Consider the following 26,348-nt stretch of genomic DNA (forward strand, 5'->3'; position numbering starts at 1 on the left):
AGAGTTATGTATTATAGAACTATCAGTGGAAGCGCACACGTAACACAGCCGTGGATTGCACACTCTGTAGCCATTCCTATCTTCTGCATTTTCTTTAAAAAATCATGTTATTCAACATTCAACACTCATTCATCACTCCGGAGATTTGGAGATATCTCAAAAACGCCACAAGCGTTTTAAATAAAACTATATTGCATTTAGGTTAATTTTATCGCTACAACTACTAATATAGGATTAAAACAATCGAATGGTTAAAAAAAACAACGGTATATAAACCGCCTTTAATAAACGCGAGTGTCCCACTATGTACACAAATCCCTATCTGGTGCGTGACCATTGTTTGGCGATGGGTCAGCACCATTTTCTCAATGGTCAAACATGCATTTTGTATGGTGTTACTTGGTTTTGTACGCGCCATCTGGTTCTATAGGTTTTCTCGGTCAAATTCGGCAAATGAGCAGTCAATTTAATTTTCATGCGTTCGAATTAAAGCTGTTTTGCTTTTCCAGTTGTTACTGCGTTTCAAATTCAGAATTCGGCCATTCAATTTCGTTTTGGGTCGAGTCAAATTCCTCAATTTAGCGTAACGTCATTCTTTTTCGTGACACACACGCCTCAAGAAGCGTCTGCGAATTTGGATGCTGCTTTGATGAACTGTTAAACTGAATGATTATTTTGTTAATTCGAATGACGCAACATTACATTTGACTAATCCCAAAACGAAATCGAATGACCCTTTTGAGTAGCATTCGATTTTGCGCGAAATAGAATAGCTTGGTGGTTAAATTGGCTGCTCTTTTTCCGAAATTGACCGAGGAAACCTATATTATAATTTGGAGGTTGAAACTGAGATCCATTTTATACTTAATTGTCCATTATACAGTGCTCTTAGGGAACAAATGCTTAACCTTGTGAGTGGAAATAATGCACATTTTCAACTGTTTACTAACAATGAAAATTTTGAGGAGTTCTACAGATGAATCTATTAATAATTGTGTTGCCAAACTCGTATTTTTATTTATGAATTTAAAAGAAAAAACATAATGTCTGATTACCTCTGTTGACTTTATTTTTCTCCTGCCAATGTATATTAAAATAATTCAGGTTTAAAAAGTTGATGTAACCCTCCCCGGGGTTAAGGGGTGTGTTCCAAGTTGGAATAAAAAACAAATGAATGAACGCATATAAACTGTGTGTGCGTGTGTATCCCACAAAAATGTGAAAACCCTTGCACCGGGCCTTTATGAAAGGTCACTTTAAAGGCCCCCTTAACGAATTGTCTGCGAGTGAAATTCTTTGAACAGGGTTCGTTATTTCCAGGGACTATTGAAATGCAGTAGACCTGCATTTTTGCAAACATATTGTACTCTGTTTATTGGCATATAGATCCCCGTTTTGAATGTGTATACCCTCTCACCCACACACACCCGCAAGCACCATCAAATTATCTAGGAATTCCCTGTAATCCATGGCACACAATAAGGGTGAGGGGGAGGTGTCCACCAATCGACGGGTCAGAGAGCATTGCTAGCAACCCGAACTATATTGTGTGCTTTTTCTCCATGATTGTGCTTACATTACATCATTGTCCTATACGGGGACCCATTCAAAAAAGTTCCTTTGACAGGAATTTGCTTTTAGTCCATGCGTTGGATTCATGGGTCTGTTGTGACGACTTGGCGATGTATAACTCTGGAGCAAATAACTCTGGTTTTCAACCGAACTGTAGAGCAAGGACAATATAATCGCCACAACTCATCAAAGAATATGCTAATCCATTGTGGAACTTCTTATATTTCTCGTCAACATGCCCCAAATCAGCGAACTTGATGTGTCATCTACTTCTGTTTAATGAACTAAATTGACGCGAGTTTAAAGGCAGTGGACACTATTGGTAATTGTCAAAGACTAGCCTTCACAGTTGGTGTATCTCAACATGTACATCAAAATAACTAACCTGTGAAAATTGGAGCTCAATCGGTCGTCGAACTTGCGAGATAATAATGAAAGAAAAAACACCCTTGTCACACGAAGTTGTGTGCATTTAGATGGTTGATTTCGAGACCTCAAGTTCTAAATCTCAGGTCTCGAAATCAAATTAGTGGAAAATTACTTCTCTCTCGAAAACTATGGCACTTCAGAGGGAGCCGTTTCTCACAATGTTTTATGACATACACCTCTCCCCGTTACTAAGAACCAAGAAAGGTTTTATGCTAATAATTATTTTGAGTAATTACCAATAGTGTCCACTGCCTTTAAAAAGCAAATACATAATCTGCATGTAAATGGTTATGAAAATAGATTAGTTTAAGTTAGTTAAAATTATCACACAGCAAAGTTTGTCAAGATGTATACCTCTTTTTGTCTCTTATAATCTCATAGGTCCATATATCAAATGGGGCGGGGGAGGGGCACAGAGATCACTTCGAGAGTTAATGCCATCCGCAACCCAGCCCACTCTTAGTAATGTCACTAGCCTTCACAGTAAGTGTATCTCAACACATGCATAAAATAACAAACCCGTGAAAATTTGAGCTCAATCGGTCATCATTAAGATGGTTGATTTCGAGACCTGAAGTTCTCGAAATCAAATTCGTGGAAAATTACTTCTTTCTCGAAAACTATGTCACTCAGAGGGAGCCGTTTCTCACGATGTTTTATACCATCAACCTCTCCCTTTTACTCGTCACCAAAAAAGGTTTTATGCTAATAATCACTTTGAGTAATTACCAAAAGTGTCCACTGCCTTAACAAATTTCAAAAATCCTACTTTTTTGCATAACGGATAATTGGATGGAAATAAACACATTAATAGGTTTTTTAAGTTATGTTTGAAGCTTTGCATAGTATGATTAGTAACAAATAAAATAGCAAACTAGCCGGTACAACCATATAATAAATCCCCTTTGTGTGACAAATCATTATACTGAAGACAAGCAGAGTATACTGTTCGAAACGTCGAGTATCGGTGTCCAAAGGAATTGCGTCCGCCGGGGGAAAGAATCTCGTGCCACGCCGGAGTCGCATGCAATTATGTCCTCTATGCAATACTATTCGGAGAACATTATTGCATATAAAATAATGACCGCCTGACGGTTTTGCATATGCAATCGTGTCCGCCCGGACGCTGCTGCATAATGCAATTGTGTCCGCCCGGACACATTTACATATTCAGTTGTGTCCGCCCCCGTGCAAAACCGTCCTTGCAGTAAATTAAACGCCCTTGTTCGACGGAACACGTTCGCCATTAATTTTACAAGCTAAGTGTATCATGAATGACAAGGGAAATGTTCGGCCGTTGGGTATTCGCAGCAATCATTAAATACGTGAGTATTCATGCTGCATAGTCATGCTGCATAGTCATGCTGCATGCATGCACTGAACCTACGTACGTGTACATACGTAGGTTATGTGCATGCACGCTCGCTTACGCGCACATATACATGTACGGTCATGTACATGTCCGCCGGACGGTTTTTGCAGAGCCCCGGACTGATTGCATATGCAAAAATGTCCGGAGCGGAGAGATTTGCATGGCGGACACAATTGCATCTGACACCTGCTCTTTTTTCCCCAGAGCGTGATACTCCGACAAAATGAGATGTAATACATGTATAGCCGGTTTGGGTGGGTGGGGCTAGCGCACTCTTAGGGTGCGTTCGATTAGCTCCCATGGGTCGACCCCGCGGTGCTCACTCAGGTTAAACCTCTGACAAGAGCTAATCGAACGATCACTCACCCTCTCATGGTGACGTCATGCACCTGGGGCCAGCCCCCTGGAGACCCACTCCATTAGCAGGGCACTTGGGGCTGACCAGGGTGAGCCCCTGGAATGACGTCAAAGCTATTCGAACGCACCGCGGCAGGACCGAGTCGACCCCGGTATGTGGCGGTTTATTTTTCTAGGACGAATGTGGGTAATTATCTGCACACGTTCGTTCTCGAAAAAAAACCGCCACACACCGGGGTCGACCCAGGGAAGCTAAACGAACGCACCCAGAGTAAGGACAGAGACGCTATGCTCGAAGTGACGTCAGGCTAGCGCACTCTGTGCTGGAACCATGGCATGCTGGGACACTCTATTGTAAAACATATAAAAGTGATAGCGCCCTCTTAATTCTCCTTCTGATCCTCCAGCCTAGTGTATGTCAATTTTCCATAGAATCTCCTGTGATCATATTCGCTTTGGACACTTGAGTTTTGAGCCCTTTATCAAACAAAACAACGTTGGGTTTTGTTTTGTCTGGATTGTTTTATTTGTAAAAAGGTTTAATGAGGGTTAGGGTTTTAGAGACAAGTGTTATTCTTAAGGATTGTTTTGTCTGAAATAATGTCATGCATCACATATTTAATTTTTGCACTTAATTTTAAACTCCACAGGATGCTTTCTGTACTATTTTTGTGTAATAATAATAATAATAGCTAGTTTCTTTAACCATCTTAGCTTCCTGGGGAGTACAGTTTATGCAACAAATTCGCGCTACTCAGCTAAATCAATGACAAGTACCATCTTTGTCCTCACAGGTACGCATTTACCCCTGGGACACCACGACCGGGATTCGAACCTGTTGGTTGTTTGAATAACATACAACTAAAATACAATATTTTTCATACATATTAGGGTTGTAAGATTGCATAACATTGGTGGCTTTTCAGCTTGCTGTAAAAAATAATACCTAATCTAAACGAATGTAAGAAAGTATGTCAAACTTCGTTGACATGGATGCTAAAATTTCACCAGGAAAAACAAAATAATAACAAAAAACATAAAGTTTTTTTTTTGACAACACGGTTTAATTTTAATGCTAAAATCTGTAAATTAAAAATGTATTACACAAAGGTAGTCATGTTCTAAATTCCTCATGTTAATAGTCGTGTACATATCAAATATTCACTAGGGCACTGACTAAAATAACAATTAGGGCAGTTTATTCCTTTAAAGGGTTTGGTACTATTTGTAGGACACAAAACACATTGTCCACAGATTGACATTAAACTTACATGGTTTGAAGATAATAATGATGGTAGAAAGCTCCCCGTAAAATATTACTCGCCGAGGTGCTGTAGACTACAGCTCCGTAGTTTTTGAGCAATGAGTAAAACAATGTCACAAAAAGAAGCAGACAAACATTATTTATTAGAATTTTCTTTGTGATTTTTTTCAAAGCGTAAAGTCAGATTTATTGCCTTAAATGTAGCTAGATTCACCAGATTTAAGTCAGTTCTAACACTACTTCAATGTCAATGCGTTACTGAGGGCTTCATACATTATATTCAATCTAATGCCGACACCTTGATTACAAATTGTCAGACATTCAGAAAACACAAATTGCACATCGTGAAAAATGAAACACAGACAATGCTGAGACTGCTGTCATCTGTGGCCAACTGTCTGTGGCAGTGCAGTGAAGTGAATTGAGAGAGTTATGACTTTGAGGGACCAGATTTCTTTTTGGTTGCATGGTTGCTGGATGCCATTTTTCTGTCCAAATGTCGCACAATCCTGTGTGCACTACTCTAGTCTGGTATCCAATGTTCACATGCGTTTTAGACCCAAAATGGCTCCTAATCGAAAGTTGTTGTTACTCCCTCAGTACTTACTCCCTCTGTGTCAGAGCTGTGTATTGAGAGAGTTGCGACATAGTCTGAGGGATCAGTATTCTTTGGTCACGACGGCCGACTTTCATAAAGCTGCATTAGCTGCTTAATAGCACAACTATTTGCTAAGCGTGAAAAATTTTGCCTTGATAAAAACAGGATTACAAACTAAATTTTCAAAGATTTTCAGAATTTTTAGGCAAACAACAGCTAAATACCAGTAACGAGCAATATGCTACAAATGGAAATTTGTTTGGTAAGCCTGTTTTTATCAAGGAAGAAATTTCATGCTAAGCAAATTGTTGTGCTTAGCAGCTCCATGAAATTGGGCCTTCCTTCGCTGGACGCCATTTTCAGTCCACAACCAAATTGGCAGACTAGTCTGACACCCTTGTATGCGCCAATGCCATTTTATATGTACAAAATGGCTTGTAATGGCAAATTGTCCCAATTCCCGATACGGCTCGATCTGGGTAGACCTGCCCTCTATGTCCACTATGGAGTATCACCAGCATTGACCTGTGTGACATGATTGTTTGTCAAAATAACCATATCAAAGCAAAGCTACAAAACAAAATAGCTGAAATGGCAATATGTAGAAATGAGAGATTGCACAGTGTTCTATATTTCTATGACACTCACTCATCAGCCAATTACAATAAAGGGTTGTGTCGTCACTCAAAATCAAAGTAGGCATTGGCTGACCGTACATGTATGTACATAGAATTATGAACCCTCATCTAAGTGCTGCACATGGCTCTCCATAGATAAAATGTAGAGGGAGGGCACGCGTGCAGTAGCTGGGTGAGAGTTGATGATTCCAGTTACAGCAGCCATACTAGGTCAGCTTCGATCGTGATGACACAGCCCCTTTAAGGTTTTAAAGGCACTGGACACTATTGGTAATTACTCAAAATAATTGTTTGCATAAAAACTCACTTGGTACCGAGCAATGGAGAGCTGTTGATAGTATAAAACATGGTGAGAAACGGCTTCTTCTCAAGTAATGTAGTTTTTGAGAAAGAAGTAATTTCTCAGTAAAATATTTGCAATTTTGAATTGATTTCCAGACCTCACGCGCGAGGTCTCGGAATCAAGCATCTGAAAGCACACACCTTCGTGTGACAATGGTGTTTTTTTCTTCCATTATGATATTGCAACTGCGACCACCAGTTGAAATTCTTACAGGTTTGTTATTTTGTGCAAATGTTGAGATACACAGAGTGAGAAGACTGGTCTTTGACAATTACCAATAGTGTCCAGTGTCTTTAAGGCTAGTAAAGGAACACAGTCATTACAAGATCAAATCAAGATCCAAGAGTGACCGAGCCAGTATGATGCTCTTCACCGGTTCCTTTTCTCACCACAGAGTCTTTTGAGTCTCAAGCATTTATCTTTTCTTCTTCCTTGATGACGTGACTTTGTCATCCCTCTTGCCCTTCATGTCTGCTAGTAAAGCAGACGCCTGAAGTTTTTGGGCAATACTCTCAAAGAAAACAAAAACGCATTGAATCTGAGCAATGTCACCAAATAATTTGGACAGGAAATGACCGCTGACCTCTGTGAAGACGTCTCCATAGCGGGGAAGGTGAAGATCCAACACCTTAAATAAGATGAACATCACAAACGCTAGAAATGTGAGCATCATTGTCTTTAAGTTACCCTCGCAGGTGTATTTTCCGTGAATAGCGAGCATTGCATTTAAAACACTGGCAGCATGCAGGATGAGGGCAACCTCAAAGCCAAACTCGCTAAAGAAGACCAAGTTGTAGCTCAAGATCGACGACAGCATGAACATTAGACAGACGTTTAGATTCCAGCCAATGATGAAGGACTTACTCCATAGGATTACTAAGGTGAAGAAAGGAAGAGTGACCCATTGATCCAAAATTGCAGAGGGGTGAGTCTGATACAAGATTCGCCCCAGTTGTATGGGTCCATACACGATACTCATCCATGCAAAGGTGTAAGCAAAGTACGCATGGAGAGACCCAACAGTTTTATTCCTCTCTGCGAAGTATGTTCGAAAAATCCAGTAAAAGCCAATGATGACGTAGCCGATGTTGACGAGAGCATTTAGCGGCATGGCTAACTTCAACCAATCAGGGAGCTTGTATGATCCGATGGTGAAGTCCGGTTTCTCGGCATAATGTTCAAATCCAAGATCCACTTTGATTGGGTCGAAGATGCCGTGTGAAACGACCATGATCATAAGGGATGTACTCACAACCACTGGTAGTAAGCTCGTCAACACCGCCATACTTCCCATTCTGGTTGTTTATCTTGAGTCTTGAATCTGAAGAGAAAAAAACCCAATCACAATCAGAAAATTTTGAAAAAGTCACTTTTACACAAATCTTGATAGGTCTCATCCTGTAAAAAACCTAGGCCACTCCATCTTTTATTATGAACAAATACAAGGTAGAAAGCCTATCTTTTAGGACCTAACTAAATCAATGAATATTTTTCCCTTTCCTTGAGTCTTGACCGAGTCCTATTTCTCAATGCTCACAACTTTTTAGTCTACTCATAGATCAGAGATGTCATGCAGCTCTACTAAACGAACAAACATGTGAAAGGGCTATTAATTTTGTTTTTTACCCCAAAAAGGGCTGTTTCATCAAAATTATGGCTGTACATGAACTAATTAACACTCTACACCCAGCTACTGCACGCCCCATGCAGTGCAGCACTTTCTATAGATGTGATACGTGGAGCTGGGAGGGCATTACGCTTGCAAGAAAGGGTTGAGACTATATAAAATCAATAATGAGATACCGGCCTTCTGATCATGGAACAGCCCCTTCTACTCTCTACCATAGCGAAGCGTGTCTATAGTACAGTATGGCTGTGCATACAGTTTAATTTATAGACCAGGTAAACGTCCATTTAAATTAAGGAAAATAATATGAAAATTCCATATACATGTATACTATAGCACTACTGCCTGATGGTAAAGGCAATATAATCAGTGATTTGAGAATGAGGGAGGCTACAGTTACATTTTCGAAAGAGAGTTAAATGGACCATGGAGGAATAATTTATTCCTCCATGAATGGACCAGCACAACTACTGTAGTACAGTAGTTGTGCTGGTCCATTTAACTCTCTTTCGAAAATGTAGATACCAATAGCGCCATTTATTGATGTACCTTGCCATCTCACTTAGTTTCTACAAAATAGTTGATTTTACCGTTTTCTAACAATTTAAAATTAATATTTACCTGCCAGGCCACTGTCCATACAGCGCAGCTAAAGAAAGAAGACGGATGGTTCAGTTGAAAGAGCGCCCTCCAGTGCCGCGTCAATGACACATTCTTCACACACCCACTGCTAGACTTGTGGACAAGTCGTTAATGGTCTGCCGCGGTGAGGTAGTCGAGTTGTGGCGGTGCTATCGCGAGATCACAGCTCTCGCGCGAACTGCTGGTTACCAACTTCTACTCCCTTGAGATGAGAAGTCTAGCGGGGCCAGCAGTCTCGCGAGAATACCGCAGGAATCGCGGGGAGATTCGGAATAGAGTCGGAACGCTATCACCGCGACAGACATTTAACGACTTGTCCACAAGTCTAACCCACTGCTGGATGGTAGTCTTTGCATCGAAAGTGAAGGAAAGCTTAGTTTGAGACCCAAGTTCTGTTCTTGATTCTGATCTGCAAGACTCGTCGTTATCGTGTGCATATAGCGTGTTTGTTATGAGTTCTTTTTATACTGGATTTCACATGTGAGGTAATTGGTTATCGGCATGTGCCACGTTAGTAAACCACAACATAATTGCCAAACCCTTCAGTCGCCATAATCAAGACATAAATTTATTTTGGGCACATACTGTAAAACCATAATATTCTTCATGATGGCCCCAATGAGTTTCTGCTTATAAAGACATAACGTATTTATAAAAGAGGCTACTTGTACACGTCTTAAAGATGCATTGAGTTTTGTCTTCACCTTATTGCTCACTTGAGACAATGATGAGTTCACCCGGCCCCAGAGGAGGTTTCTGCTGCACAAGATTCACTGATTAAACCCGGGCCAAAAGGCATACAAGATCGAAGACACAAACTCTATCCGAATCATCAAAGTTTCACATACTCTTGAGAATTTTTTTACTATTTTCGGATATTTAACTCATGTACAAATACATCTATGGTCTTCTACCACCGTAATAAATTACCCCAGTTCATCGAACAACCTTGGGGTGTGGGCTGAAATCCCCAAGTTCTAAAAGCACCCAGCTGTTCACTCAGCGAAAGAGTGGAATGCTGATACGAACAAGTCCCTTGTTACAATTAGACCCGAAGGCCGTACTCTCAGCCCTGAGTTAAATGCCCCACCATATGTTTTCTGACATAATTTATGTCTCAAAAAACACAAGGATTTAATCAAAAGAAAATTTCAGAGTTCAAACTTTTTGTCTGGGTAACTGGATATTAAAGTTGGGATCTCGAAGCCCTTGGGTAACCGTTAAAGTTATAAATCCATAACAAAGAACTCAACAAATCATAATAGGGCCTAGTAATTTAATATTAAAATGAATATCAGAGCATCTCTCGGGACAGAGATAAGCCAATCTCAACTTTCATTAATTTCAATAAGATACAACATTTGCATATGTTCTCCTTTGCTCAATTGTTGAGCTGGTTACTAGGTCCTATCCCCTGCAGATATCAGTGTTTTTTTTATCAGAATGGGCAAATGGAACCAGACTAATATTTTCATTCCAGCCTCGATTTAGTTGTAATCTAAAAATGGCCGCGATAATTAATCTTCGGATGAAATTGAAACTTGCTCTTGGTGATTATGGTACTCGATCTTCACAACGACAGAACATATTATCTTATGAGGAATAATAACTTATTACTCTAAAATTAAAAATAAAAACACCTCTAATGAAAGTAATTATTTGAGAGAGAAACAATCCAAGAAAAACCGGGGTTACATACACGCCTTTAAATCCATTAAACAACCAAAAGACTAGCGCAAGTTTATTTCCCTATGGGTTGGCAGTTTTCCACACTTTTACTTTTAGAGTTAACGCGTTTGGACACCTGGCGGCGGAACAGATGTGTGTTCAATTTTCTAGGATTAATGAGGCTAATATTTCGTTTTTCAACAACTGCCTATAATATCGGAGATTTTGTGCTTGGGACATTGAATACACTTATTGGTGTGAAATTCGATTGCTTCTGTAAGTGTAAGTTCTGTCTACCGGAATACTTCAAAGATGCAGCCCTGAGTTGGCTTGATTGTTGGGTAAGTAATGTAGTAGGTTTTGTCTTACTGCAGTCGTGCATGGGTTTTATGAATGACCATGGAAACGCCGAGTGAGTTTGTTTGTAGTCAAGTGACTTTCCGTGGTAGTTTAGTGTTTTAGTGTAGGCCTATGTGTTTGTACCATGGCGTTTCCTCCATGGTTGTACTTTACTACAAGCTAATATTGACGCTAATTGGTAATTACTCATTTAATAATTGTTAGCATAAAAAAATACTTGGTAACGAGAAATAGAGAGCTGTTGCTAGTAAAATCATTGTGAGAAACGGCTCCCTCTGAAGTTACGTGGTTTTTGACAAAGAAGTATTTCTCAATTGATTTCGAGACCTCAGCTGAGGTCCCGAAATGAAGCATCTGACACTCACGACCGACAAAGGTGTTTTTTCTTCCATTATTCTCTCGCAACTTCGACGACCAATTAAGTACAAATTTTCACAGGTTTGTTATTTCATGGATAGGCCCTATGTTGAGATACACCAAGTGAGAAAACTGGTCTTTGAAGAATTACCAAAGGTGTCTAATGCCTCAAAGGATTCTGCTATGATCCATCGTGCTGGATTTATTTGACACATTGTTTAATGATGTATGTAAGACTAAATAGTTTATTGGCAAAATTATCAAGGGTCATATTATGAAAGGTGTTATCGGTGTAATACTAATACGCTAACATTTTCGTAAAATAATCACTCTCTCGATGTTTCAAAAAAGTCTTTAAGAAAACGCTGAGACTTTATTAAACTCTGGTTTTCTGAAAGCAATATTTTTTTTAGAAGACAGTGGGTGTCATATTTGGGCATGTTGTCCACTCCGTTTCGCCAATCTGTTAAAAAAAAATTGAAGCTAAAAAAAAAACAATGTACAAAATTAACAGGTAAAGGCTTTAATTCTGGAATTAAAAGATACAATAAGGTTACAACTGAAAACTAAAATATGTTCGTTGTTTTGATCGTAAACAGAAGTTCGAAGATAAACGATTGCCCGGTCACAGAGCATGATGGCATTGAAACATCAGCATTTCGGATTGACCTTTCTCTTCATTGCGTTGGTAACCCAGATAGAGCAACACCATTCTTGCGTTACTGATGATTTGGTTACCGGCCAAAGTTTTACCGTGAGGAATACAAACATAGAAGAGACAGTTGATAAACCACATATCGGTCATTTGGAACTTGAAAATAGCAAGTTTTCACAACTAGAAGACGATCCTAAGAAAACATCAATTCCAAAAACGGAGGACACGACTACAGAGAAAGCCGGCACTTCTTCTGTTACAAAAAGTCCGACAACGAACTTAGCCTCAACCGCCGGAGCAGTCGACACTACTACTACCAGTGCTACAATAAGTCCGACAACAAGTACCACCGCAACCATGGTCGACGCCACCACTTCTCATGCCACAATAAGTCCGACGACAAGTAAGCATACAAGCACAACCACTGTCGACACTACTTCCCGCGCTGCAATAAGTTCGACTACAGGTACAACCACAACCACAACCAGAGTCGACACCACTACTCATCGTGCTACAACAAGTCCGACAACAAGCACAACCGCAACCATGGTCGACACCACTACTGCTCATGCTACAATAAGTCCGACAATAAGTAGAATCACAGTTGGCACCACTACTTCTCGTGCCACAATAAGTCCGTCAACAAGCACAACAATCATAGTCGACACCACTACATCTCAAGATACAATAACTCCGACAACAAGTAGGCCTTCAACCGCAACCACAGTCGACACCACTACTTCTCGTGCTACAATAAGTCCGACAACAAGCACACCCGCAACCATGGTCGACACCACTACTGCTCGTGCTACAATAAGTCCGACAACAAGCACACCCGCAACCATGGTCGACACCACTACTGCTTATGCTACAATAAGTCCGACAACAAGAACTGTCACAACTAGCACAGAAGCCGACACTACTACTACCCCCGCTGCAAAAAGTCCTAAAACAATCGCAGTCAATGCCACAAAATATGTCGGTACTCCTACTAGCTCTACTTTAAGTTTTACATCAAGCAAACCCACAACCAGCGACAAATTCGACCCTACTACGTTTCGTTCCACAAGAAGTCCGACAACAATCACAGCCACAACCGGTAGAGGAGTCGACATTACCACCACAATCCTGCCAATAACCACAACCACACAATCCACCATTTCCCCAGCCTCTGATACAACCTCATCCCCAGCTGCAAATTTGTACACACCAGTGTTTTATGAAGACCTGTATTATGCCGAGGTTGAGGAAAGTTCCCCGGTCGGTACGGCCCTTTTGACGGTGCAAGCGATGGACTGGGACGAGGGGGCAGCCGGGGTGATAATGTACAACATATCCAGTCAAACTCCGGACGGTGAAGCGTTTGGCGTTCATCCCGAGACCGGGGTTGTTGCTCTTCGGCGAGAGTTGGACCGGGAGGAGAAAGGCCGTTATGTTCTTAATGTAACGGCAACCGACAAAGGTAATTCCAAATTTAAATTCTAAATAGAATAAGAAAGGGAAACTGGATACTTTAATTTTTAGATGATCTTAAAGTTACAAAGCTTGTGATCTAAGTTAACGAGAATGGTATCAATGGGGGACTTTAGGGACGCTCTGAAAGCAGACCTCTTGCAAATGAAACATTCGCAGCGAAAACAGGGCTGTGACGTCAACAGTCGTGTTGCACACATTTGCAGAAGGTAAATCCATGTAAATTCTTAAGGACAAAACTATTGTATTTTTTTTTTTTTTTTTATTCTTCTGACAGGGCAACCGCAACGAATGGCTGTAGCTGTGCTGGAAATAGTCGCCTTGGATAGCAATGACAACGTGCCAGTGTTTGATCAAGTTAGATACGAAAGTGTCGTCAGTGAAGATACCCTCTCGTATAGTCGAGTTCTTTACGTCACTGCATCGGATAAAGATTTAGGTGAGCGTTGTCTTGTTGGTTAACTCAACGTATTTAGTACATGGGCCAATTACTAAAACCCTTCACCCTGGGGATTTTTCAAACAAATATTTTGGGAAACCTTACCCCAGTGTGTCCAGCAAAATTCGTAGTAATACAGGCCGCGAGGGCATTTTTTCAAAATGGCCGCTAAAAAAACCGTAATAAATGTATAGCAACCATACCCTCCCACCCCCACCCCTCTACCCACAGACGCACCGCATTTCCCTATCCGTGGTTGGCAAAATGCGGAAAATCGGTATGGAGCTGATGGTGGTGTTTCACCACACGCGGCGGGTGTGTGCGTCTGACTACATGTGCACAACTCCGTTGAGTTTGTCAACCAATAGTGTCTGTTATAAATATAAAAAAATCATATGGAAAGGCTTATTATTTTCACCCGTATAATATATGAGCATAAATAGTGCTTAATTTTTTGCACACTCCCGAAAAATTCACAAGCCATTTAAATTTGAATCTGATATTTTGTGGTTTCATTACTACCCTGGTGAATGTTTTTACCTACATTGCTTTAACATTTGATGGTTATTTTTTTTTCTCTCAGGACGAAATAGTGAAATAACCTACACACTATCCGGTAACCATAGAAACAAGTTTACCATCGATGACAAAAGTGGACTTATCCGCACTCTTGGATCCCTCGATCGTGAGAGGGTATCACACTACAACTTTCTGGTCATCGCAACCGATCGTGGGATACCACGGCAAGAAGGGTTAGCAGAAATCTACATCCGGGTGGGTGACGTCAACGACAACCCACCGAAGTTCCCCTCTGACACGATCGACCTCGTGGTTCCTGAGAACAACTTGCCCTTTGACCTGATCGGCCAGGTCACCGCGACCGATGCCGACGAGGGGCCGAACGCCATCATCTTATACGCGTTCGTGCAACGCGTGCGCCAGAGCTGGTTCCAGATAGACCGGCGGACCGGGGTTGTCCACACCCTGTACCGGTTCGACCGGGAGAAACGGGCCGACTACGAGGTCACCGTCAGGGCGTCGTCTGGACGGCTCTTCAGTGACGCTCGCCTGGTCATCCACATCGGAGACGAGAACGACAACGCACCGATAGTTCCAGCCAGCCAGGTCATCTTCTACAACTTCTACGAGGGAACTGTTGGCTATAACATAATCGGAAAGGTTGGGGCTCTTGATAAGGACGTCGGTGACTCCTTAAACTACCACCTACTCGTCAGTGCGGTGTCCCTTGGGATAGGAGACAGGAGGCGACCAGGGGGTCAATATGGTGTTATCAATCAAAGAGTTGGGGTTAGCTTCTCGGTGGACCAGACTACTGGGACTATCTATGCCTACCACCAAGAACCTTACTCTGATTTTAAGCCGTTGACTGGGCATCTGACAGTTAACGTTTCGGGTAAGTATAAACATGTTTTGGATTGGAAAAAAATACTAGAGCGGGATTTCAACCTGCGACCTCCGGAGTGCCAGTGCGACGGGAGATCCCCAACCAGGGGATTCTGCCTCATAATAGTAAACTGTGTACAAGCTCCTTATGATAGCGCCCTCTTTGAATCCTCCTTCTCCAGCCTATGTTTAAAAATCCAGCGGACAAATTTTACCTGGGTCATCGGCGCCCAGTTTCTTATGTGGTTTAGTCTTTGATACAATAATTCTGAATAAGCAACCTAGCAGAAAGATTTGAAACAAATTTAAAGTCAGAACAGGAGAGAAAAAAGTTTGAGGGAAAGGGGAGTTTTAGTCACTTAAAAACGAGTTTAACATAATTCTTTCTTTCAGATGGCATTAATAGTGTTACCTGTAACTGTACGATCTACATAAAACAAGTCACATATACAACATTCGAGAGCAGCATCTCGATGCGGCTCCGTATCCGCTCAGACAGGGAGACTTTCCTCTCCCGTCACCGAGACCTCCTAGCAACCATCGCCGACATCTTCCGAACAGACGAGGAGCTCGTCACCTTCTTAATCCGCAGAGGTTTGAATGATCAAGACCATGGAGTTACCACCACGGAAGCACCGATGTTGAGGGTGTCTCTAGCCGTCAGGCGACGGGACGGGACGTTCATTCCGACGGATGAGCTCCAGTCGATGATATACCTCGAAGTGGAACGACTTCGGACTTTAGTCGACATGACTCCCGATTCTATCCGATCACTGTGTCTTCTCCGGCCCACCGTCACCAATACATCGAGTGTGGTTGCACCGGTCGCACTTGGACTGACCTATGTATCCTTCAATGTTGTTCTTCTAACACACTGCCAGGCATCGCAGGGATCATGCACGTCCGTGTCGTGTGGCAAGTTTGAGGAGTGCTTGGATGTGAAAGATGGATTTAGATGTCAGTGTTTGTTTTCAGGTAAGAACCCTGGGGTTTATCTTGAGTTAGGACGAGTAACTAAAGGACAAGCCTTTAGTTTGTAATAACCCTAAAGTGTCATAGGACTAGTCCTAAGTTGTGACTATTTTCGTGAACGGTTTGGTTGAGTTTGAACAAGCACTTATGTCACGAGACAAAGGATGGGCAATCATATAAACAAAAAATAGCTTCGATCTGATAGCATGGTGAATATTTAATTATAAAGCCAAACCCTCCATCTTGTGACAGTGCCTGATCAAACCAAACCAGATATTTCTCACTGTTAATTTCAGTAGGCAACGGTACCTGCCAACCTCCATTTCCAGCCGGTACTTGCCCAGAAGCCATTTGCAATAGACGCGGGACGTGTACCGTGGACGAAGCGGGTGAAGTTAACTGCTTGTGCAGAGACTACACGAGATACGACGGTCCTCACTGTGAGATGACAACGCGCAGTTTTACCGACGACTCTTTCCTGGCATTCAAGCCGTTGGGGCGTAGTGAGAGGAAATTCCACATCACGTTACGGTAAGTGCCTAATGATGGTAACGATTCAAGTTCAAACTGGGCAAAATTTCATAAAGCTGCTAAGCACAACAAATTTGCTAAGCATGAAATTTCTTCCTTAATAAAAACATGAGAACAAACCAAATTTCCACGTGATTTTCAGTAACAAAAAATACAGCTGAAGCAATATACAACAATTGGTTGGTAATCCTGTTTTAACACGGAAGAAATTTCATGCTAAGCAAATTTGTGTGCAATTAGCAGCTCTATATTGATACGGAAGCGTATATTGCTGCCACAATAAAACAAATTTCTTATCGTGTACGTACGTGACAAGTTAGTACGTACACGATAAGAAATGTTTGTGTTTCCATCCGGCAGCCATACGCTTCTGTATAAATTAAGACGAGACTGTGAAACGGACGCAGTAAACTGGGGTATGTAGAACCGCCCCTTGTCCATTATGGCAAAAACCTTATGTCAAACTTTCAGTCTCATGACCGAACACGGGATCAAGAAAAACTTCATTAAAAAAAGGTGAACACATAAACGACAATTTCTCTATTATCACAAGACTAGTTATCTGTGTCACATCTTCCCCGGTGTATACTACACCCTTTCTTGTGTCTCCTCTTGATTCTTCATTTCGTATCTATCCTGAGGATACTACCTCTACTAAAACAAGAAAACTACAACAAAAAATCATTTTTTAAGATCAGAACATCAAAAACGTTGTAATCCCCACCCCCAGCGCTGCCGCTCTTCCCAAGGAAACAATTGTGTTTTATCAATGTAATAAACATTAACGTTAACTATTCTGTTCTTATTTTCCTTTCCATTTCGAAGATTCAAGACTACTAAACCCAACGGTATCTTATTGTACAATGGTCCGTATCTAAGAGGGAGGGGCGAGTCCATCGCACTCCAGATCGTTGGTGGCCGGCTACAGTTCATCAAGTCTAGCAGGATGGGCACCAGTGTAGTCAGTGCGTCCATTGCAACTGACGTCAGTGACGGACGCTGGCATGATGTTTATGTCAACAGCATAAGAGGGGTAAGGTTGAATTCGGGTTTCTCAATATTATTACTAACCAATAACCACGAAAACTTGAAAAGCAGCGAATCGTGACGTAAAGGATGATACTTTATGAATCTCCTGAAATAAAATATTTGATTCGCCAAGCGAGGGCGCAAACATTTTATTTTTCGGTTGCAGTTTAGTATTGGGTGCGTTCGTTTAGCTTCCCTGGGTCGACCCCGGTGTGTGGCGTTTTTTTCCCCCAGGACAAGTGTGTGCAGATAATTACCCACGTTCGTCCTGGTAAAAAAAAACCGCCACGCACCGGGGTCGACCCAGGGGAGCTAAACGAACGCACCCTGTGTTGTACTGATGTGGCAGAAGATTCTGTGTCCCCCCCCCCCCGGTACGGCAAACTGTGTACAAACTTCTTCTGATAGCGCCCTATTTTGATTCCTCCTACCAGCCCATGTTATTTCCCATACGGGGGACAGGATCTATGGAGACAGATTTCCCTGGAACACTGAAGCTGGCAACCCAAATTAGAATTTCGTTGAATGCATCACGCCGCCATCTCGGACAAACAAGCCATAAAACAAACATGAAGTAGTTCTAACCAAGAAATCTAAAAAGTTAAGTAGAAGGTGCTGATTTTAATATTTTGAGACATAATATGTGCAAAATAATTGCAAAAAGCTTTACACTCAGCAATCATAATTTATACATTGAGCCTAATTTAAAATGTGTGCAACACAGGAGGTACATTAAAGAATAAACAATAAAATAATTTATTAAAATAACCATAAATACGAAATGGTTATTCTAAAAACGGAGAGAATTGATAAGGAATTGTTTAAATAAAAACTCACTAAAATACAAAACCAATTAAAACAGAAAATCTGAAAAGTTGAGAAAAGAGAATTTAGAAGGGTTAATATTATTAATTGCCGTCGTCAAAATAAAACCTGGTAAAAGCGTGCACATTAAATCACTAAGTAAAACCAACTATTATATATACATACATCTATACAAGCTTTAAAGACACATAAATGCCGTTTATAAATTGGGTTTCAAATTTGTTGGAACAACAAAATTAATTTATAAAACTTAACTAAATGTTAATAATATCAAGCCAAAGAGTTCACGATGTTAAAGGTAATGAGGCCAATCAAGAACGTCACTGAATGGTATTATCTTCAATAACGCAATCAAGTTCCTTCACTGCACATAACTTATTTACAGCCAAGCAGTTCAAAGCGCAGAGCGATTAAGTTATTCCACTCGACGGGAACGATGCGAATCTTGACGGCCAAGACGGGCTTGAAGAAGCGCCTCTCCGCGATGCTGTTTCTATCTGTGTTGCCATTGAATATCTGGTAGGATAGAATAGCAATAATAAAAATAATAATAATAAAATGCTTAAGGAGTCGTATATCATCTGAAAAGATATTAAATCGAACAAGGCTGACGTCACACTTTGAGGCTCGTGAATTATGCCAATGAGTGGCCTCCAGCCTATGTTAAGCCCCGTCCATAAACACATTTCACCTACATTCATTTCACATAGAGATACGCACTCAAATCCCGCACATAACTTGAGTCAAGTCTAGCACATATGCCATGCAAGTACTTGTACTGTTCATGTTCCTTGTGCATAACTTACAGACGACCGAAAGTAAGCTTTCCATTTCTTTGTTTCGATTGGTCCGAGATGATATTTTGTCAGCTGCACCCACATCACCTCAGACCAATCAAAACACAGATATGGAAAGCTGTGTCACTGCACGATTATTGTCATAAGAAATAATTGTATCGAATAAAAATCACTGGTTCTGACAAGCAAGTATATGTAACTGTCTTGATAAATACATTGGACCAGTCTAGTTGAACGTCAACTTTACCTGAGCTTGATCAAGTTGGTCTTTCACGTCGACAAGATGTGCCGGTGAGGGCGGTTCGAACTGCACTTTGTACTTGGTCACCCACTGCACATGTTCCCAACGCCCCTGTGTGAGTACCCCAGTGACGTATATTGGGTTGCCAAAATCCACCTGTATCCACTGGTTGGTATCCGCTACACTGGGGCACCACGCTCCTACGGTGCTAGAGTCAGGCGGTATCTTGTTGAGACGGCCACCACCTGGTGTGCTCACATCTGTATAACCTCCTTGACGTTCCCAGCTACTTGATGCGGAGAGGCTCTCATCGGGGATCGTACCATCTTCAAGACCGAGTTTTTCTTCTTGATTGGGAACAGAAATAAACACGATATCTATATCATGATGATGAAGAATAATATCAATGAATAAAGAGTTATTGCTGCCGACTTTACATCAAGGGCTCGACAGAAAATTGTGCATAGCATTTTCAAAATAGATTTTGAATGCTAAAGCTGAGTTCAAAAGAATACTACTATCTGTGATTACTCACCAAAACCACCGCAGACCTTAACAGTGGCGCACTTTCCGTTACATGACAACGAAGTATTCTGTGGAACAAGGTAGAAACAAAAACATCAATTGTAATGGTTGTGTAATTCTTTTTGTTCAGTTAAAGTATGACTAACTTTCATGCTTTGGTGTCATGTTTTCATGTCGGTCATAGACAGATAACGAATACACAGTGTAATCGGTTTTAACAAAATAATACTCACGAATGAACTTTGTACTTGACAAGTCTCTGCTTCTGCGTCGTAATACGAAAAATGCAGCATTCCTTGAAAACTCTCACTGACGTGCTCAGCACTGGCGTTGTTCATCTGACAGACTTGATTGATGTGATCGTAGTTAAAGGAGAGACATCCATGATGGCTGAGACACCGAGCCGAACAACGAATGGCGGAGATGCCCGAGATATTCATGAAGGATTGGCCTATTAGGGCGTGGTGCTCTACCGGCTGGTACGACACCACTCGGCAAAGACCACTGACGCTACCAGACGCTGAAGCCTCAAGAAAAATCTCAAGCAAGTGGAAAACCAAACTACTCACTCCGGCCATTTTCTCACTCTGGCTTGAAATTGTGAGTTGCGGAATACATCCGGCCCCCACAGTGCACTCTTGGAAAATCGTGGGTTAAATTAGACTGCAAGGGAATCCGTTGCCACGGTAACGAAAACGCCATTCATTCTGATATCCTTATACGTCACAAACATCAACAAGTAGATTGGGAAACCAATCTGACTTGTTGACAACAAAACAGCTTTACGTTATTAAATAAGGAGGGTCATCGTATCTAATAAAAACAAACTTACAATAATCGTTTGTACGTACGTACGCATCTAAAATTGATACTTCTACTTTATAACAGAATAGCATGATATTCCTTTTTCCACTTTTACACGATCAATCATATTTCGCCATTAGACTGTGGACTTTCTTTTATACAAAACATATACTTGAAATAAGCAAGATATAGTAGACTACCAAATTAAACCTATATAAGGTGTGTCGCGTGATAACACTGGTGACGTGATTATGATAATGGACCTTTTCGCAAAATACTCGATAAACGTGCATTAGGGGTGGAATGATGTGCATGCTGGTCTAGTTGGCAACCAAGTCTCGGACAAGCAAACCGTAAAACAAAACAATATTAAGTAGTTCTAACCAAGAAATCTAAATAGTTGAGTATTTTTTGTTGATTTTAATCATTTGAGACATGATACGTGCAAAATATTGCACATTACAACAGTGTTGCAATCAGCAATCATACAGCGATCCTAATTTAAAATGTATGAAATACAGGAGTGACCTGAAGAATGATTATAAAAAAAGTTCATTCAAATAATAAAAAAGCAAATTTGGTTGTTGTTAAAAAAAGAGAATCGATAATAGTTTAAATAAAATCGCACTAAAATACCATTTAAAACAGAAAATTTGAATAATATTTGAAAAGTCGAGAAAGTAGAATTTAGGGTGGCTTATTTAATTGCCGTTATCAAATAAATAAACGTGCACGTGGAACCTCCTATTAAAAGGTGTTATAGTTCCATCAAACATACTTACGGGCCGGTATACTATAACAATTATTATAAATAATAATGAAGTATTTTATAGTGCACGCGGATACCAACAATGTACTCAAGGCGCTTTGTACATAGACCTTTTCGCAAATACTGGGGCGCGCGCGTAAAGCTTGGAATTAGATGCATTGTGGTCTAGCTGGTAGCAAAATTTGATTCATATCTATCCCACAATGCACCTCATTCAACAGTCTGCGCTTGCGCATTGGTATTTGCGATAAGGTCTATGTATATACACTTTTACAGAAAGTAAGGTTATTGAAGTTATGAATAATGAGACCCATTTTTAAGAGATCATAGGATGAGAATTAATCTTTTGCTCCACTGAAAACCAAATATTATGACATACATCTATATACAGTTTTCAAGACACATAAATGCTGTTCATAAAATACATAACATCTTATGTTAAACTAAACTAATAAATGTTAACAATATCAAACCAGATCGAGATTGTTTTAGTACGGCACAGAGTGGTATTCCCTTGTAGATACTATGGTCGTTTACTGCATGTAACTTATTTACAGCCAAGAAGCTCAAAACGCAACGCGATGAAGTCATGCCACTCAAAGGGCACGATGCGAATCTTGACCGCCAAGATGGGCTTGAAGAAGCGCCTCTCCACGATGCTGTTTCTATCGGTGTTGCCATTGAATATCTGGTAGGAGAGAATAGCAAAAATACAAAGTAATAAAATGGTTACGGAGTGTTTTATCATCTCAAAATATGTAAAGTCAAAGAAGGTTGAACGTTAGCCTGAACATCTGACGTCACACTTCGAGGCTCGTGAATTACGTCAGAGAGTGGCACCGAGCCTGCGTCAATACGCAGTCAAATGCAAGTACATGTACTGTATAAACACATATGGAGACGATCAAGAAAGGGGGCCAGTCTAGCTGAACGTCAGCTTTACCTGAGTTTGATCAAGTTGGTCTTTCACGTCAACAAGATGTGCCGGTGAGGGCGGTTCGAACTGCACTTTGTACTTGGTCACCCATTGCCCATGTTCCCAACGCCCCTGTGTGAGTACCCCGGTGACGCAGGTCGGGTTGCCCAACTTCACCTGTATCCACTGGTTGGTATCCGCTACACTGGGGCACCACGCTCCTACAGTGCTAGAGTCAGGCGGTATCTTGTTGAGACGGCCACCACCTGGTGTGCTCACACCTGTATAACCTCCTTGACGTTCCCAGCTACTTGATGCGGAGAGGCTCTCATCGGGGATCGTACCATCTTCAAGACCGAGTTTTTCTTTTGGATTGGGAAGCAGAAATAGACAAGATGTTCGCGAGACTTATTAAAGACTCATAAAGGACTCAGCAGAATTTTTTAAATAATTTCAAATCAATTAGTATTAACTTAGGCCGAATTGAAACGAATTAACTCACCAAACCTCCCGCAGACCTTTATGGGAGCGCACTTCCCGTTACAGAAAGCAGAAGTAGTCTGTGGAGCAAGGTATAAAAAACAAAACAATTGTAAATTGTTGTGCACAGTTGGTAAGACAAACAAAACTCCTCTGTAAGATTAATTAAAATACCTAAAACTTTCACGGTCTAATGATGGTGATAATAGTAGAAAACATCCCTTAAAATGTTTCTGGCTGAAACGTTATGTTTGATAACAAGTAAATAAAACTAATTTCCCGTTCGGAGTTAATCGCTCAGTGAGCGTTGTTGTTTTTTGTTTTTTTTAAGCCGACGCCATACAACAACGTGTAATCATGGTTTGTCACTATTTTCTCGTGACGCAGATGGGTAATCGATCTCAAACTTGGACGTGTTAGTCAGTTTATGTAAAACTGTTTTTATAGCAAAAAACACACAATTTGTTAATGATCATTTCAGGATTTTGAGTTCGTCAGTCGTGAAATAAACAGACAGATCACGAGTAATTTATTTGAAAAAACACACATGAACGAACTTTACAAGTACCTGACAGGTCATTGGTTTTGCAGTTGCGTCGTAATACGAAAAATGCAAAATTCCTTGAAAACTCTCACAAACGTGTTCAGCACTGGCGTTGTTCATCTGACAGACCTGGTTGATGTGATCATAATTGAAAGAGAAACATCCATGATGGCTGAGACATCGAACTGAACATCTGACGGCAGAGATGCCCGAGATATTCATGAAGGACCGGCCTAGTAGGGCGTGGTGCTCTACCGGCTGGTACGACACTCCTCGGTAAAGACCACTAACACTATAAGATGCTAAAGTCTCAAAAAACATCTCAAGCGAGAGGAAAATCAAACTACTCACAACGGCCATTTTCTCACTCTGGCTTGAAATGGTGAATTGCTGAACACATCAGGCCCACAGTGCACTCCTGGAAAATCGTGGTTTAAATTAGACTGCAAGGGAATCCGTTGCCACGGTAACGAAAACGCCATTCATTCTGATATCCTTAAACGTCACAAACGTCAACAACTAAATTGGGAAACCAATCTGGCCAACAAAAGAAATAATTGGTTATTAAAAATGAGGGTCATCGTATTATATAAGCAGGGTAACCAAACTTATAATAATCTGTTGTATGGCATTTGTGTACGTACGTATAATGTATCTAAAATTAAGGGAATCAATGTGTGGTGAAGAGGTTTTCAACTAGTGGTTTAATCCCAACGAGGCCTGGTTCTTGATAATTTTACCAAAGTCGAGGTAAATTATCAAGAACCAGGCCTCGGCGGGTTTAAACCACTAGTTGAAAACCGATTCAACACACTTTGATTCCCACTCATAAATACCTTTTTGGTTAAAAGGCGTAATAAAGTAAGAAACTCTGTAAAACTTATCCGTTTCCGAGTGCTTGAGCTCTGTTTCCACCTCCATGGTATGTTCAGTATACATGTTGAATGTACATGTACGATGTCCGCACGCGTGTTTTCCGGTTCCGTTCGTGCGCATGCGCGTATAATCTTGGCGCATAATTATTCGCTGGTTTTCCTTTCACACACACCGCGGCCAAATTACCGACGATGGTCCGTATCTAAGAGGGAGGGCGAGTCCATCGCACTGCAGATCGTTGGTGGCCGGCTACAGTTCATCAAGTCCAGTAGGGTGGGCACCAGTGTAGTCAGTGGGTCCATTGCAACTGACGTCACTGACGGACACTGGCATGATGTTTATGTCAACAACGTAGGAGGGGTAAAAGGTTGAATTCGGGTTTCTCAATACTATTACTAACCAATAATTACGAAAACTTGAAACCAGCGAATCGATACCTTGTGGACTCTCCTGAAATAATTGCTTGATTCGCCAAATCAAGCGAGGGCGCACTCACTTTAGTGTGTAGTTTACAGTTGCCTGTGCCAATGCGGGCAGTAGATTCTGTCCCCTTTACGCATTGCGTTCAATAGAGGGGTATATAAGGTTATCGCTGAAAGTGTATATTATTGAGTTTAGAATCGAATGGGCAATAGAACGGTTATCATAACAGGAGGTAAGATTCGTCAATACTTGAACACATAACATTTGTACTGTGGGCATGTCTACTACTGATACCGAGGACTTTAACAAAAGGGATCCGGGAAAAAGTCACACCGGGGGACAGTCCTCGGTGGATTTTTGTGTACAAAACCAATGGGGACGTCTGAAAAATAAACTGTCCAAAAAATGGGAGAACACAGAGAAGTCATCCGTCAGTACCATAAACATGCCTGTGTGTTGAGTTATGTCTGTTTATAGTTTGTAAATTTCGTGTGGTGTCCTCAAACGGCGAACTGTGCACGAACTTATTCTGGTGGCGCCCTCTTTTGAAATCTCCTCCTCCATCCAGCCCATGTTAATTTCCCAAAATGGGTGACGGAATCTCAGGGGGGACAGATTTCTCGAGGACGCCGAAGATGCCAACCCAAATTCAAATTCTGTTAAATGCATCACGCCACCATTTCGGTTAAACAAGCCATTAAACAAATATTTTAAAAGTAGTTTTAACCAAGAAATCTAAATAGTTGAGAATTATTTGGGATTGTAGTGGCCGAACAGTTAAGAGCACCGAATTCAAACTGGTGTTTCTGATCAGCAGAGTGTGGGTTCGAATCCCCAGACGTGACACTTGCGTCCTCAAGCAAGGCACTTTACCATTGCTTCGTCCTTCGGATGGGACGTAAAGCTGTTGGTCCCATGTGTTGTGTAACGCATGTAAAAAAAAAAAAAAAAAAAAAAAGGCCACCCAGTGCACTTATAGAAAAGGGAAGGGGTTCGCCCCGGTGTTCCTGGCTGGATTGGCAGCATACTGCGTCACAGCACCTGGTAAACCATAACATGGTGCTAAGGATTAGGTCTCGTCACTCAAGCCTCGTCCCACTCACCTTGCAGTAATAATACATGGGCGCTTTGTATCCTTTGGCATAAGGCGCATTTATTGTTATATGTTGATTTAAATATTCTGAGACACAATACATGAAAAATTGCACAAAAGTGTTACACTCAACAATCATAACAATACATTGAGCCTAATTTAAAATGTAGGAAATTCAGGAGGGACCTATTAAAGAACAATAAGCATTGATTAACTTAAATAAAAACAAATACTAATTGCTAATTGTAAGGGGAAAAAAGAGAATTGATAATGAATATTTCAATAAAAGCTCACTAAAATCAAAACCAATTAAAAACAGGAAATT

The 26,348-nt window shown here is 41.0% G+C and overlaps 4 protein-coding genes across 4 annotated transcripts in view; 1 reads left to right on the forward strand and 3 right to left on the reverse strand.

Moving 5' to 3' along the window:
* Nucleotides 1-4,793: 4,793 nt before the first annotated feature.
* LOC139933960 (transmembrane protein 187-like) lies at nucleotides 4,794-8,886 on the reverse strand. Its single transcript, XM_071928206.1, has 2 exons — nucleotides 8,822-8,886; nucleotides 4,794-7,894 (listed from the first exon to the last, which is right to left on the reverse strand). The coding sequence occupies exon 2, from the start codon at nucleotides 7,865-7,867 to the stop codon at nucleotides 6,989-6,991; it is 879 nt and encodes a 292-aa protein (XP_071784307.1). The 5' UTR covers nucleotides 7,868-7,894; nucleotides 8,822-8,886; the 3' UTR covers nucleotides 4,794-6,988.
* Nucleotides 8,887-10,733: 1,847 nt separating this feature from the next.
* The window catches only part of LOC139951047 (cadherin EGF LAG seven-pass G-type receptor 1-like), a 40,172-nt gene continuing 24,557 nt past the window's right edge, over nucleotides 10,734-26,348 (forward strand). Inside the window, exons 1-7 of the mRNA XM_071949866.1 lie at nucleotides 10,734-10,851; nucleotides 11,827-13,344; nucleotides 13,633-13,794; nucleotides 14,378-15,208; nucleotides 15,592-16,173; nucleotides 16,467-16,701; nucleotides 17,527-17,734. Coding sequence (XP_071805967.1) covers nucleotides 11,862-13,344; nucleotides 13,633-13,794; nucleotides 14,378-15,208; nucleotides 15,592-16,173; nucleotides 16,467-16,701; nucleotides 17,527-17,734 — 3,501 coding nt within the window. The 5' untranslated portion in view covers nucleotides 10,734-10,851; nucleotides 11,827-11,861. The remainder of the gene's footprint in view (nucleotides 10,852-11,826; nucleotides 13,345-13,632; nucleotides 13,795-14,377; nucleotides 15,209-15,591; nucleotides 16,174-16,466; nucleotides 16,702-17,526; nucleotides 17,735-26,348) is intronic.
* On the reverse strand, nucleotides 18,642-20,702 carry LOC139951276 (retinoschisin-like). Its single transcript, XM_071950082.1, has 4 exons — nucleotides 20,367-20,702; nucleotides 20,129-20,186; nucleotides 19,600-19,937; nucleotides 18,642-19,071 (listed from the first exon to the last, which is right to left on the reverse strand). Exons 1-4 carry the CDS (start codon nucleotides 20,694-20,696, stop codon nucleotides 18,931-18,933), a joined length of 867 nt encoding a protein of 288 aa, XP_071806183.1. The 5' UTR covers nucleotides 20,697-20,702; the 3' UTR covers nucleotides 18,642-18,930.
* LOC139951267 (retinoschisin-like) lies at nucleotides 21,791-23,991 on the reverse strand. Its single transcript, XM_071950071.1, has 4 exons — nucleotides 23,656-23,991; nucleotides 23,110-23,167; nucleotides 22,635-22,972; nucleotides 21,791-22,379 (listed from the first exon to the last, which is right to left on the reverse strand). The coding sequence occupies exons 1-4, from the start codon at nucleotides 23,989-23,991 to the stop codon at nucleotides 22,239-22,241; spliced, it is 873 nt and encodes a 290-aa protein (XP_071806172.1). The 3' UTR covers nucleotides 21,791-22,238.

Source organism: Asterias amurensis, chromosome 2, assembly GCF_032118995.1.
Source record: "Asterias amurensis chromosome 2, ASM3211899v1".
NCBI classification, from domain to species: domain Eukaryota; kingdom Metazoa; phylum Echinodermata; class Asteroidea; order Forcipulatida; family Asteriidae; genus Asterias; species Asterias amurensis.

Bases quoted from the DNA above. Each gene is read 5' to 3' on its own strand.
- LOC139933960 (XM_071928206.1), bottom strand. From the start codon at position 7,867: ATGGGAAGTATGGCGGTGTTGACGAGCTTACTACCAGTGGTTGTGAGT.
- LOC139951276 (XM_071950082.1), bottom strand. From the start codon at position 20,696: ATGGCCGGAGTGAGTAGTTTGGTTTTCCACTTGCTTGAGATTTTTCTT. The intron at 20,187-20,366 runs GTACAAAGTTCA...CTTGTTCCACAG, and splicing joins CAGAAGCAGAGACTTGTCAA to AATACTTCGTTGTCATGTAA. The intron at 19,072-19,599 runs GTAAAGTTGACG...CTATCCTACCAG, and splicing joins ACCAACTTGATCAAGCTCAG to ATATTCAATGGCAACACAGA.
- LOC139951267 (XM_071950071.1), bottom strand. From the start codon at position 23,991: ATGGCCGTTGTGAGTAGTTTGATTTTCCTCTCGCTTGAGATGTTTTTT. The intron at 23,168-23,655 runs GTACTTGTAAAG...CTTGCTCCACAG, and splicing joins CAAAACCAATGACCTGTCAG to ACTACTTCTGCTTTCTGTAA. The intron at 22,973-23,109 runs GTGAGTTAATTC...CCAATCCAAAAG, and splicing joins AAAGGTCTGCGGGAGGTTTG to AAAAACTCGGTCTTGAAGAT.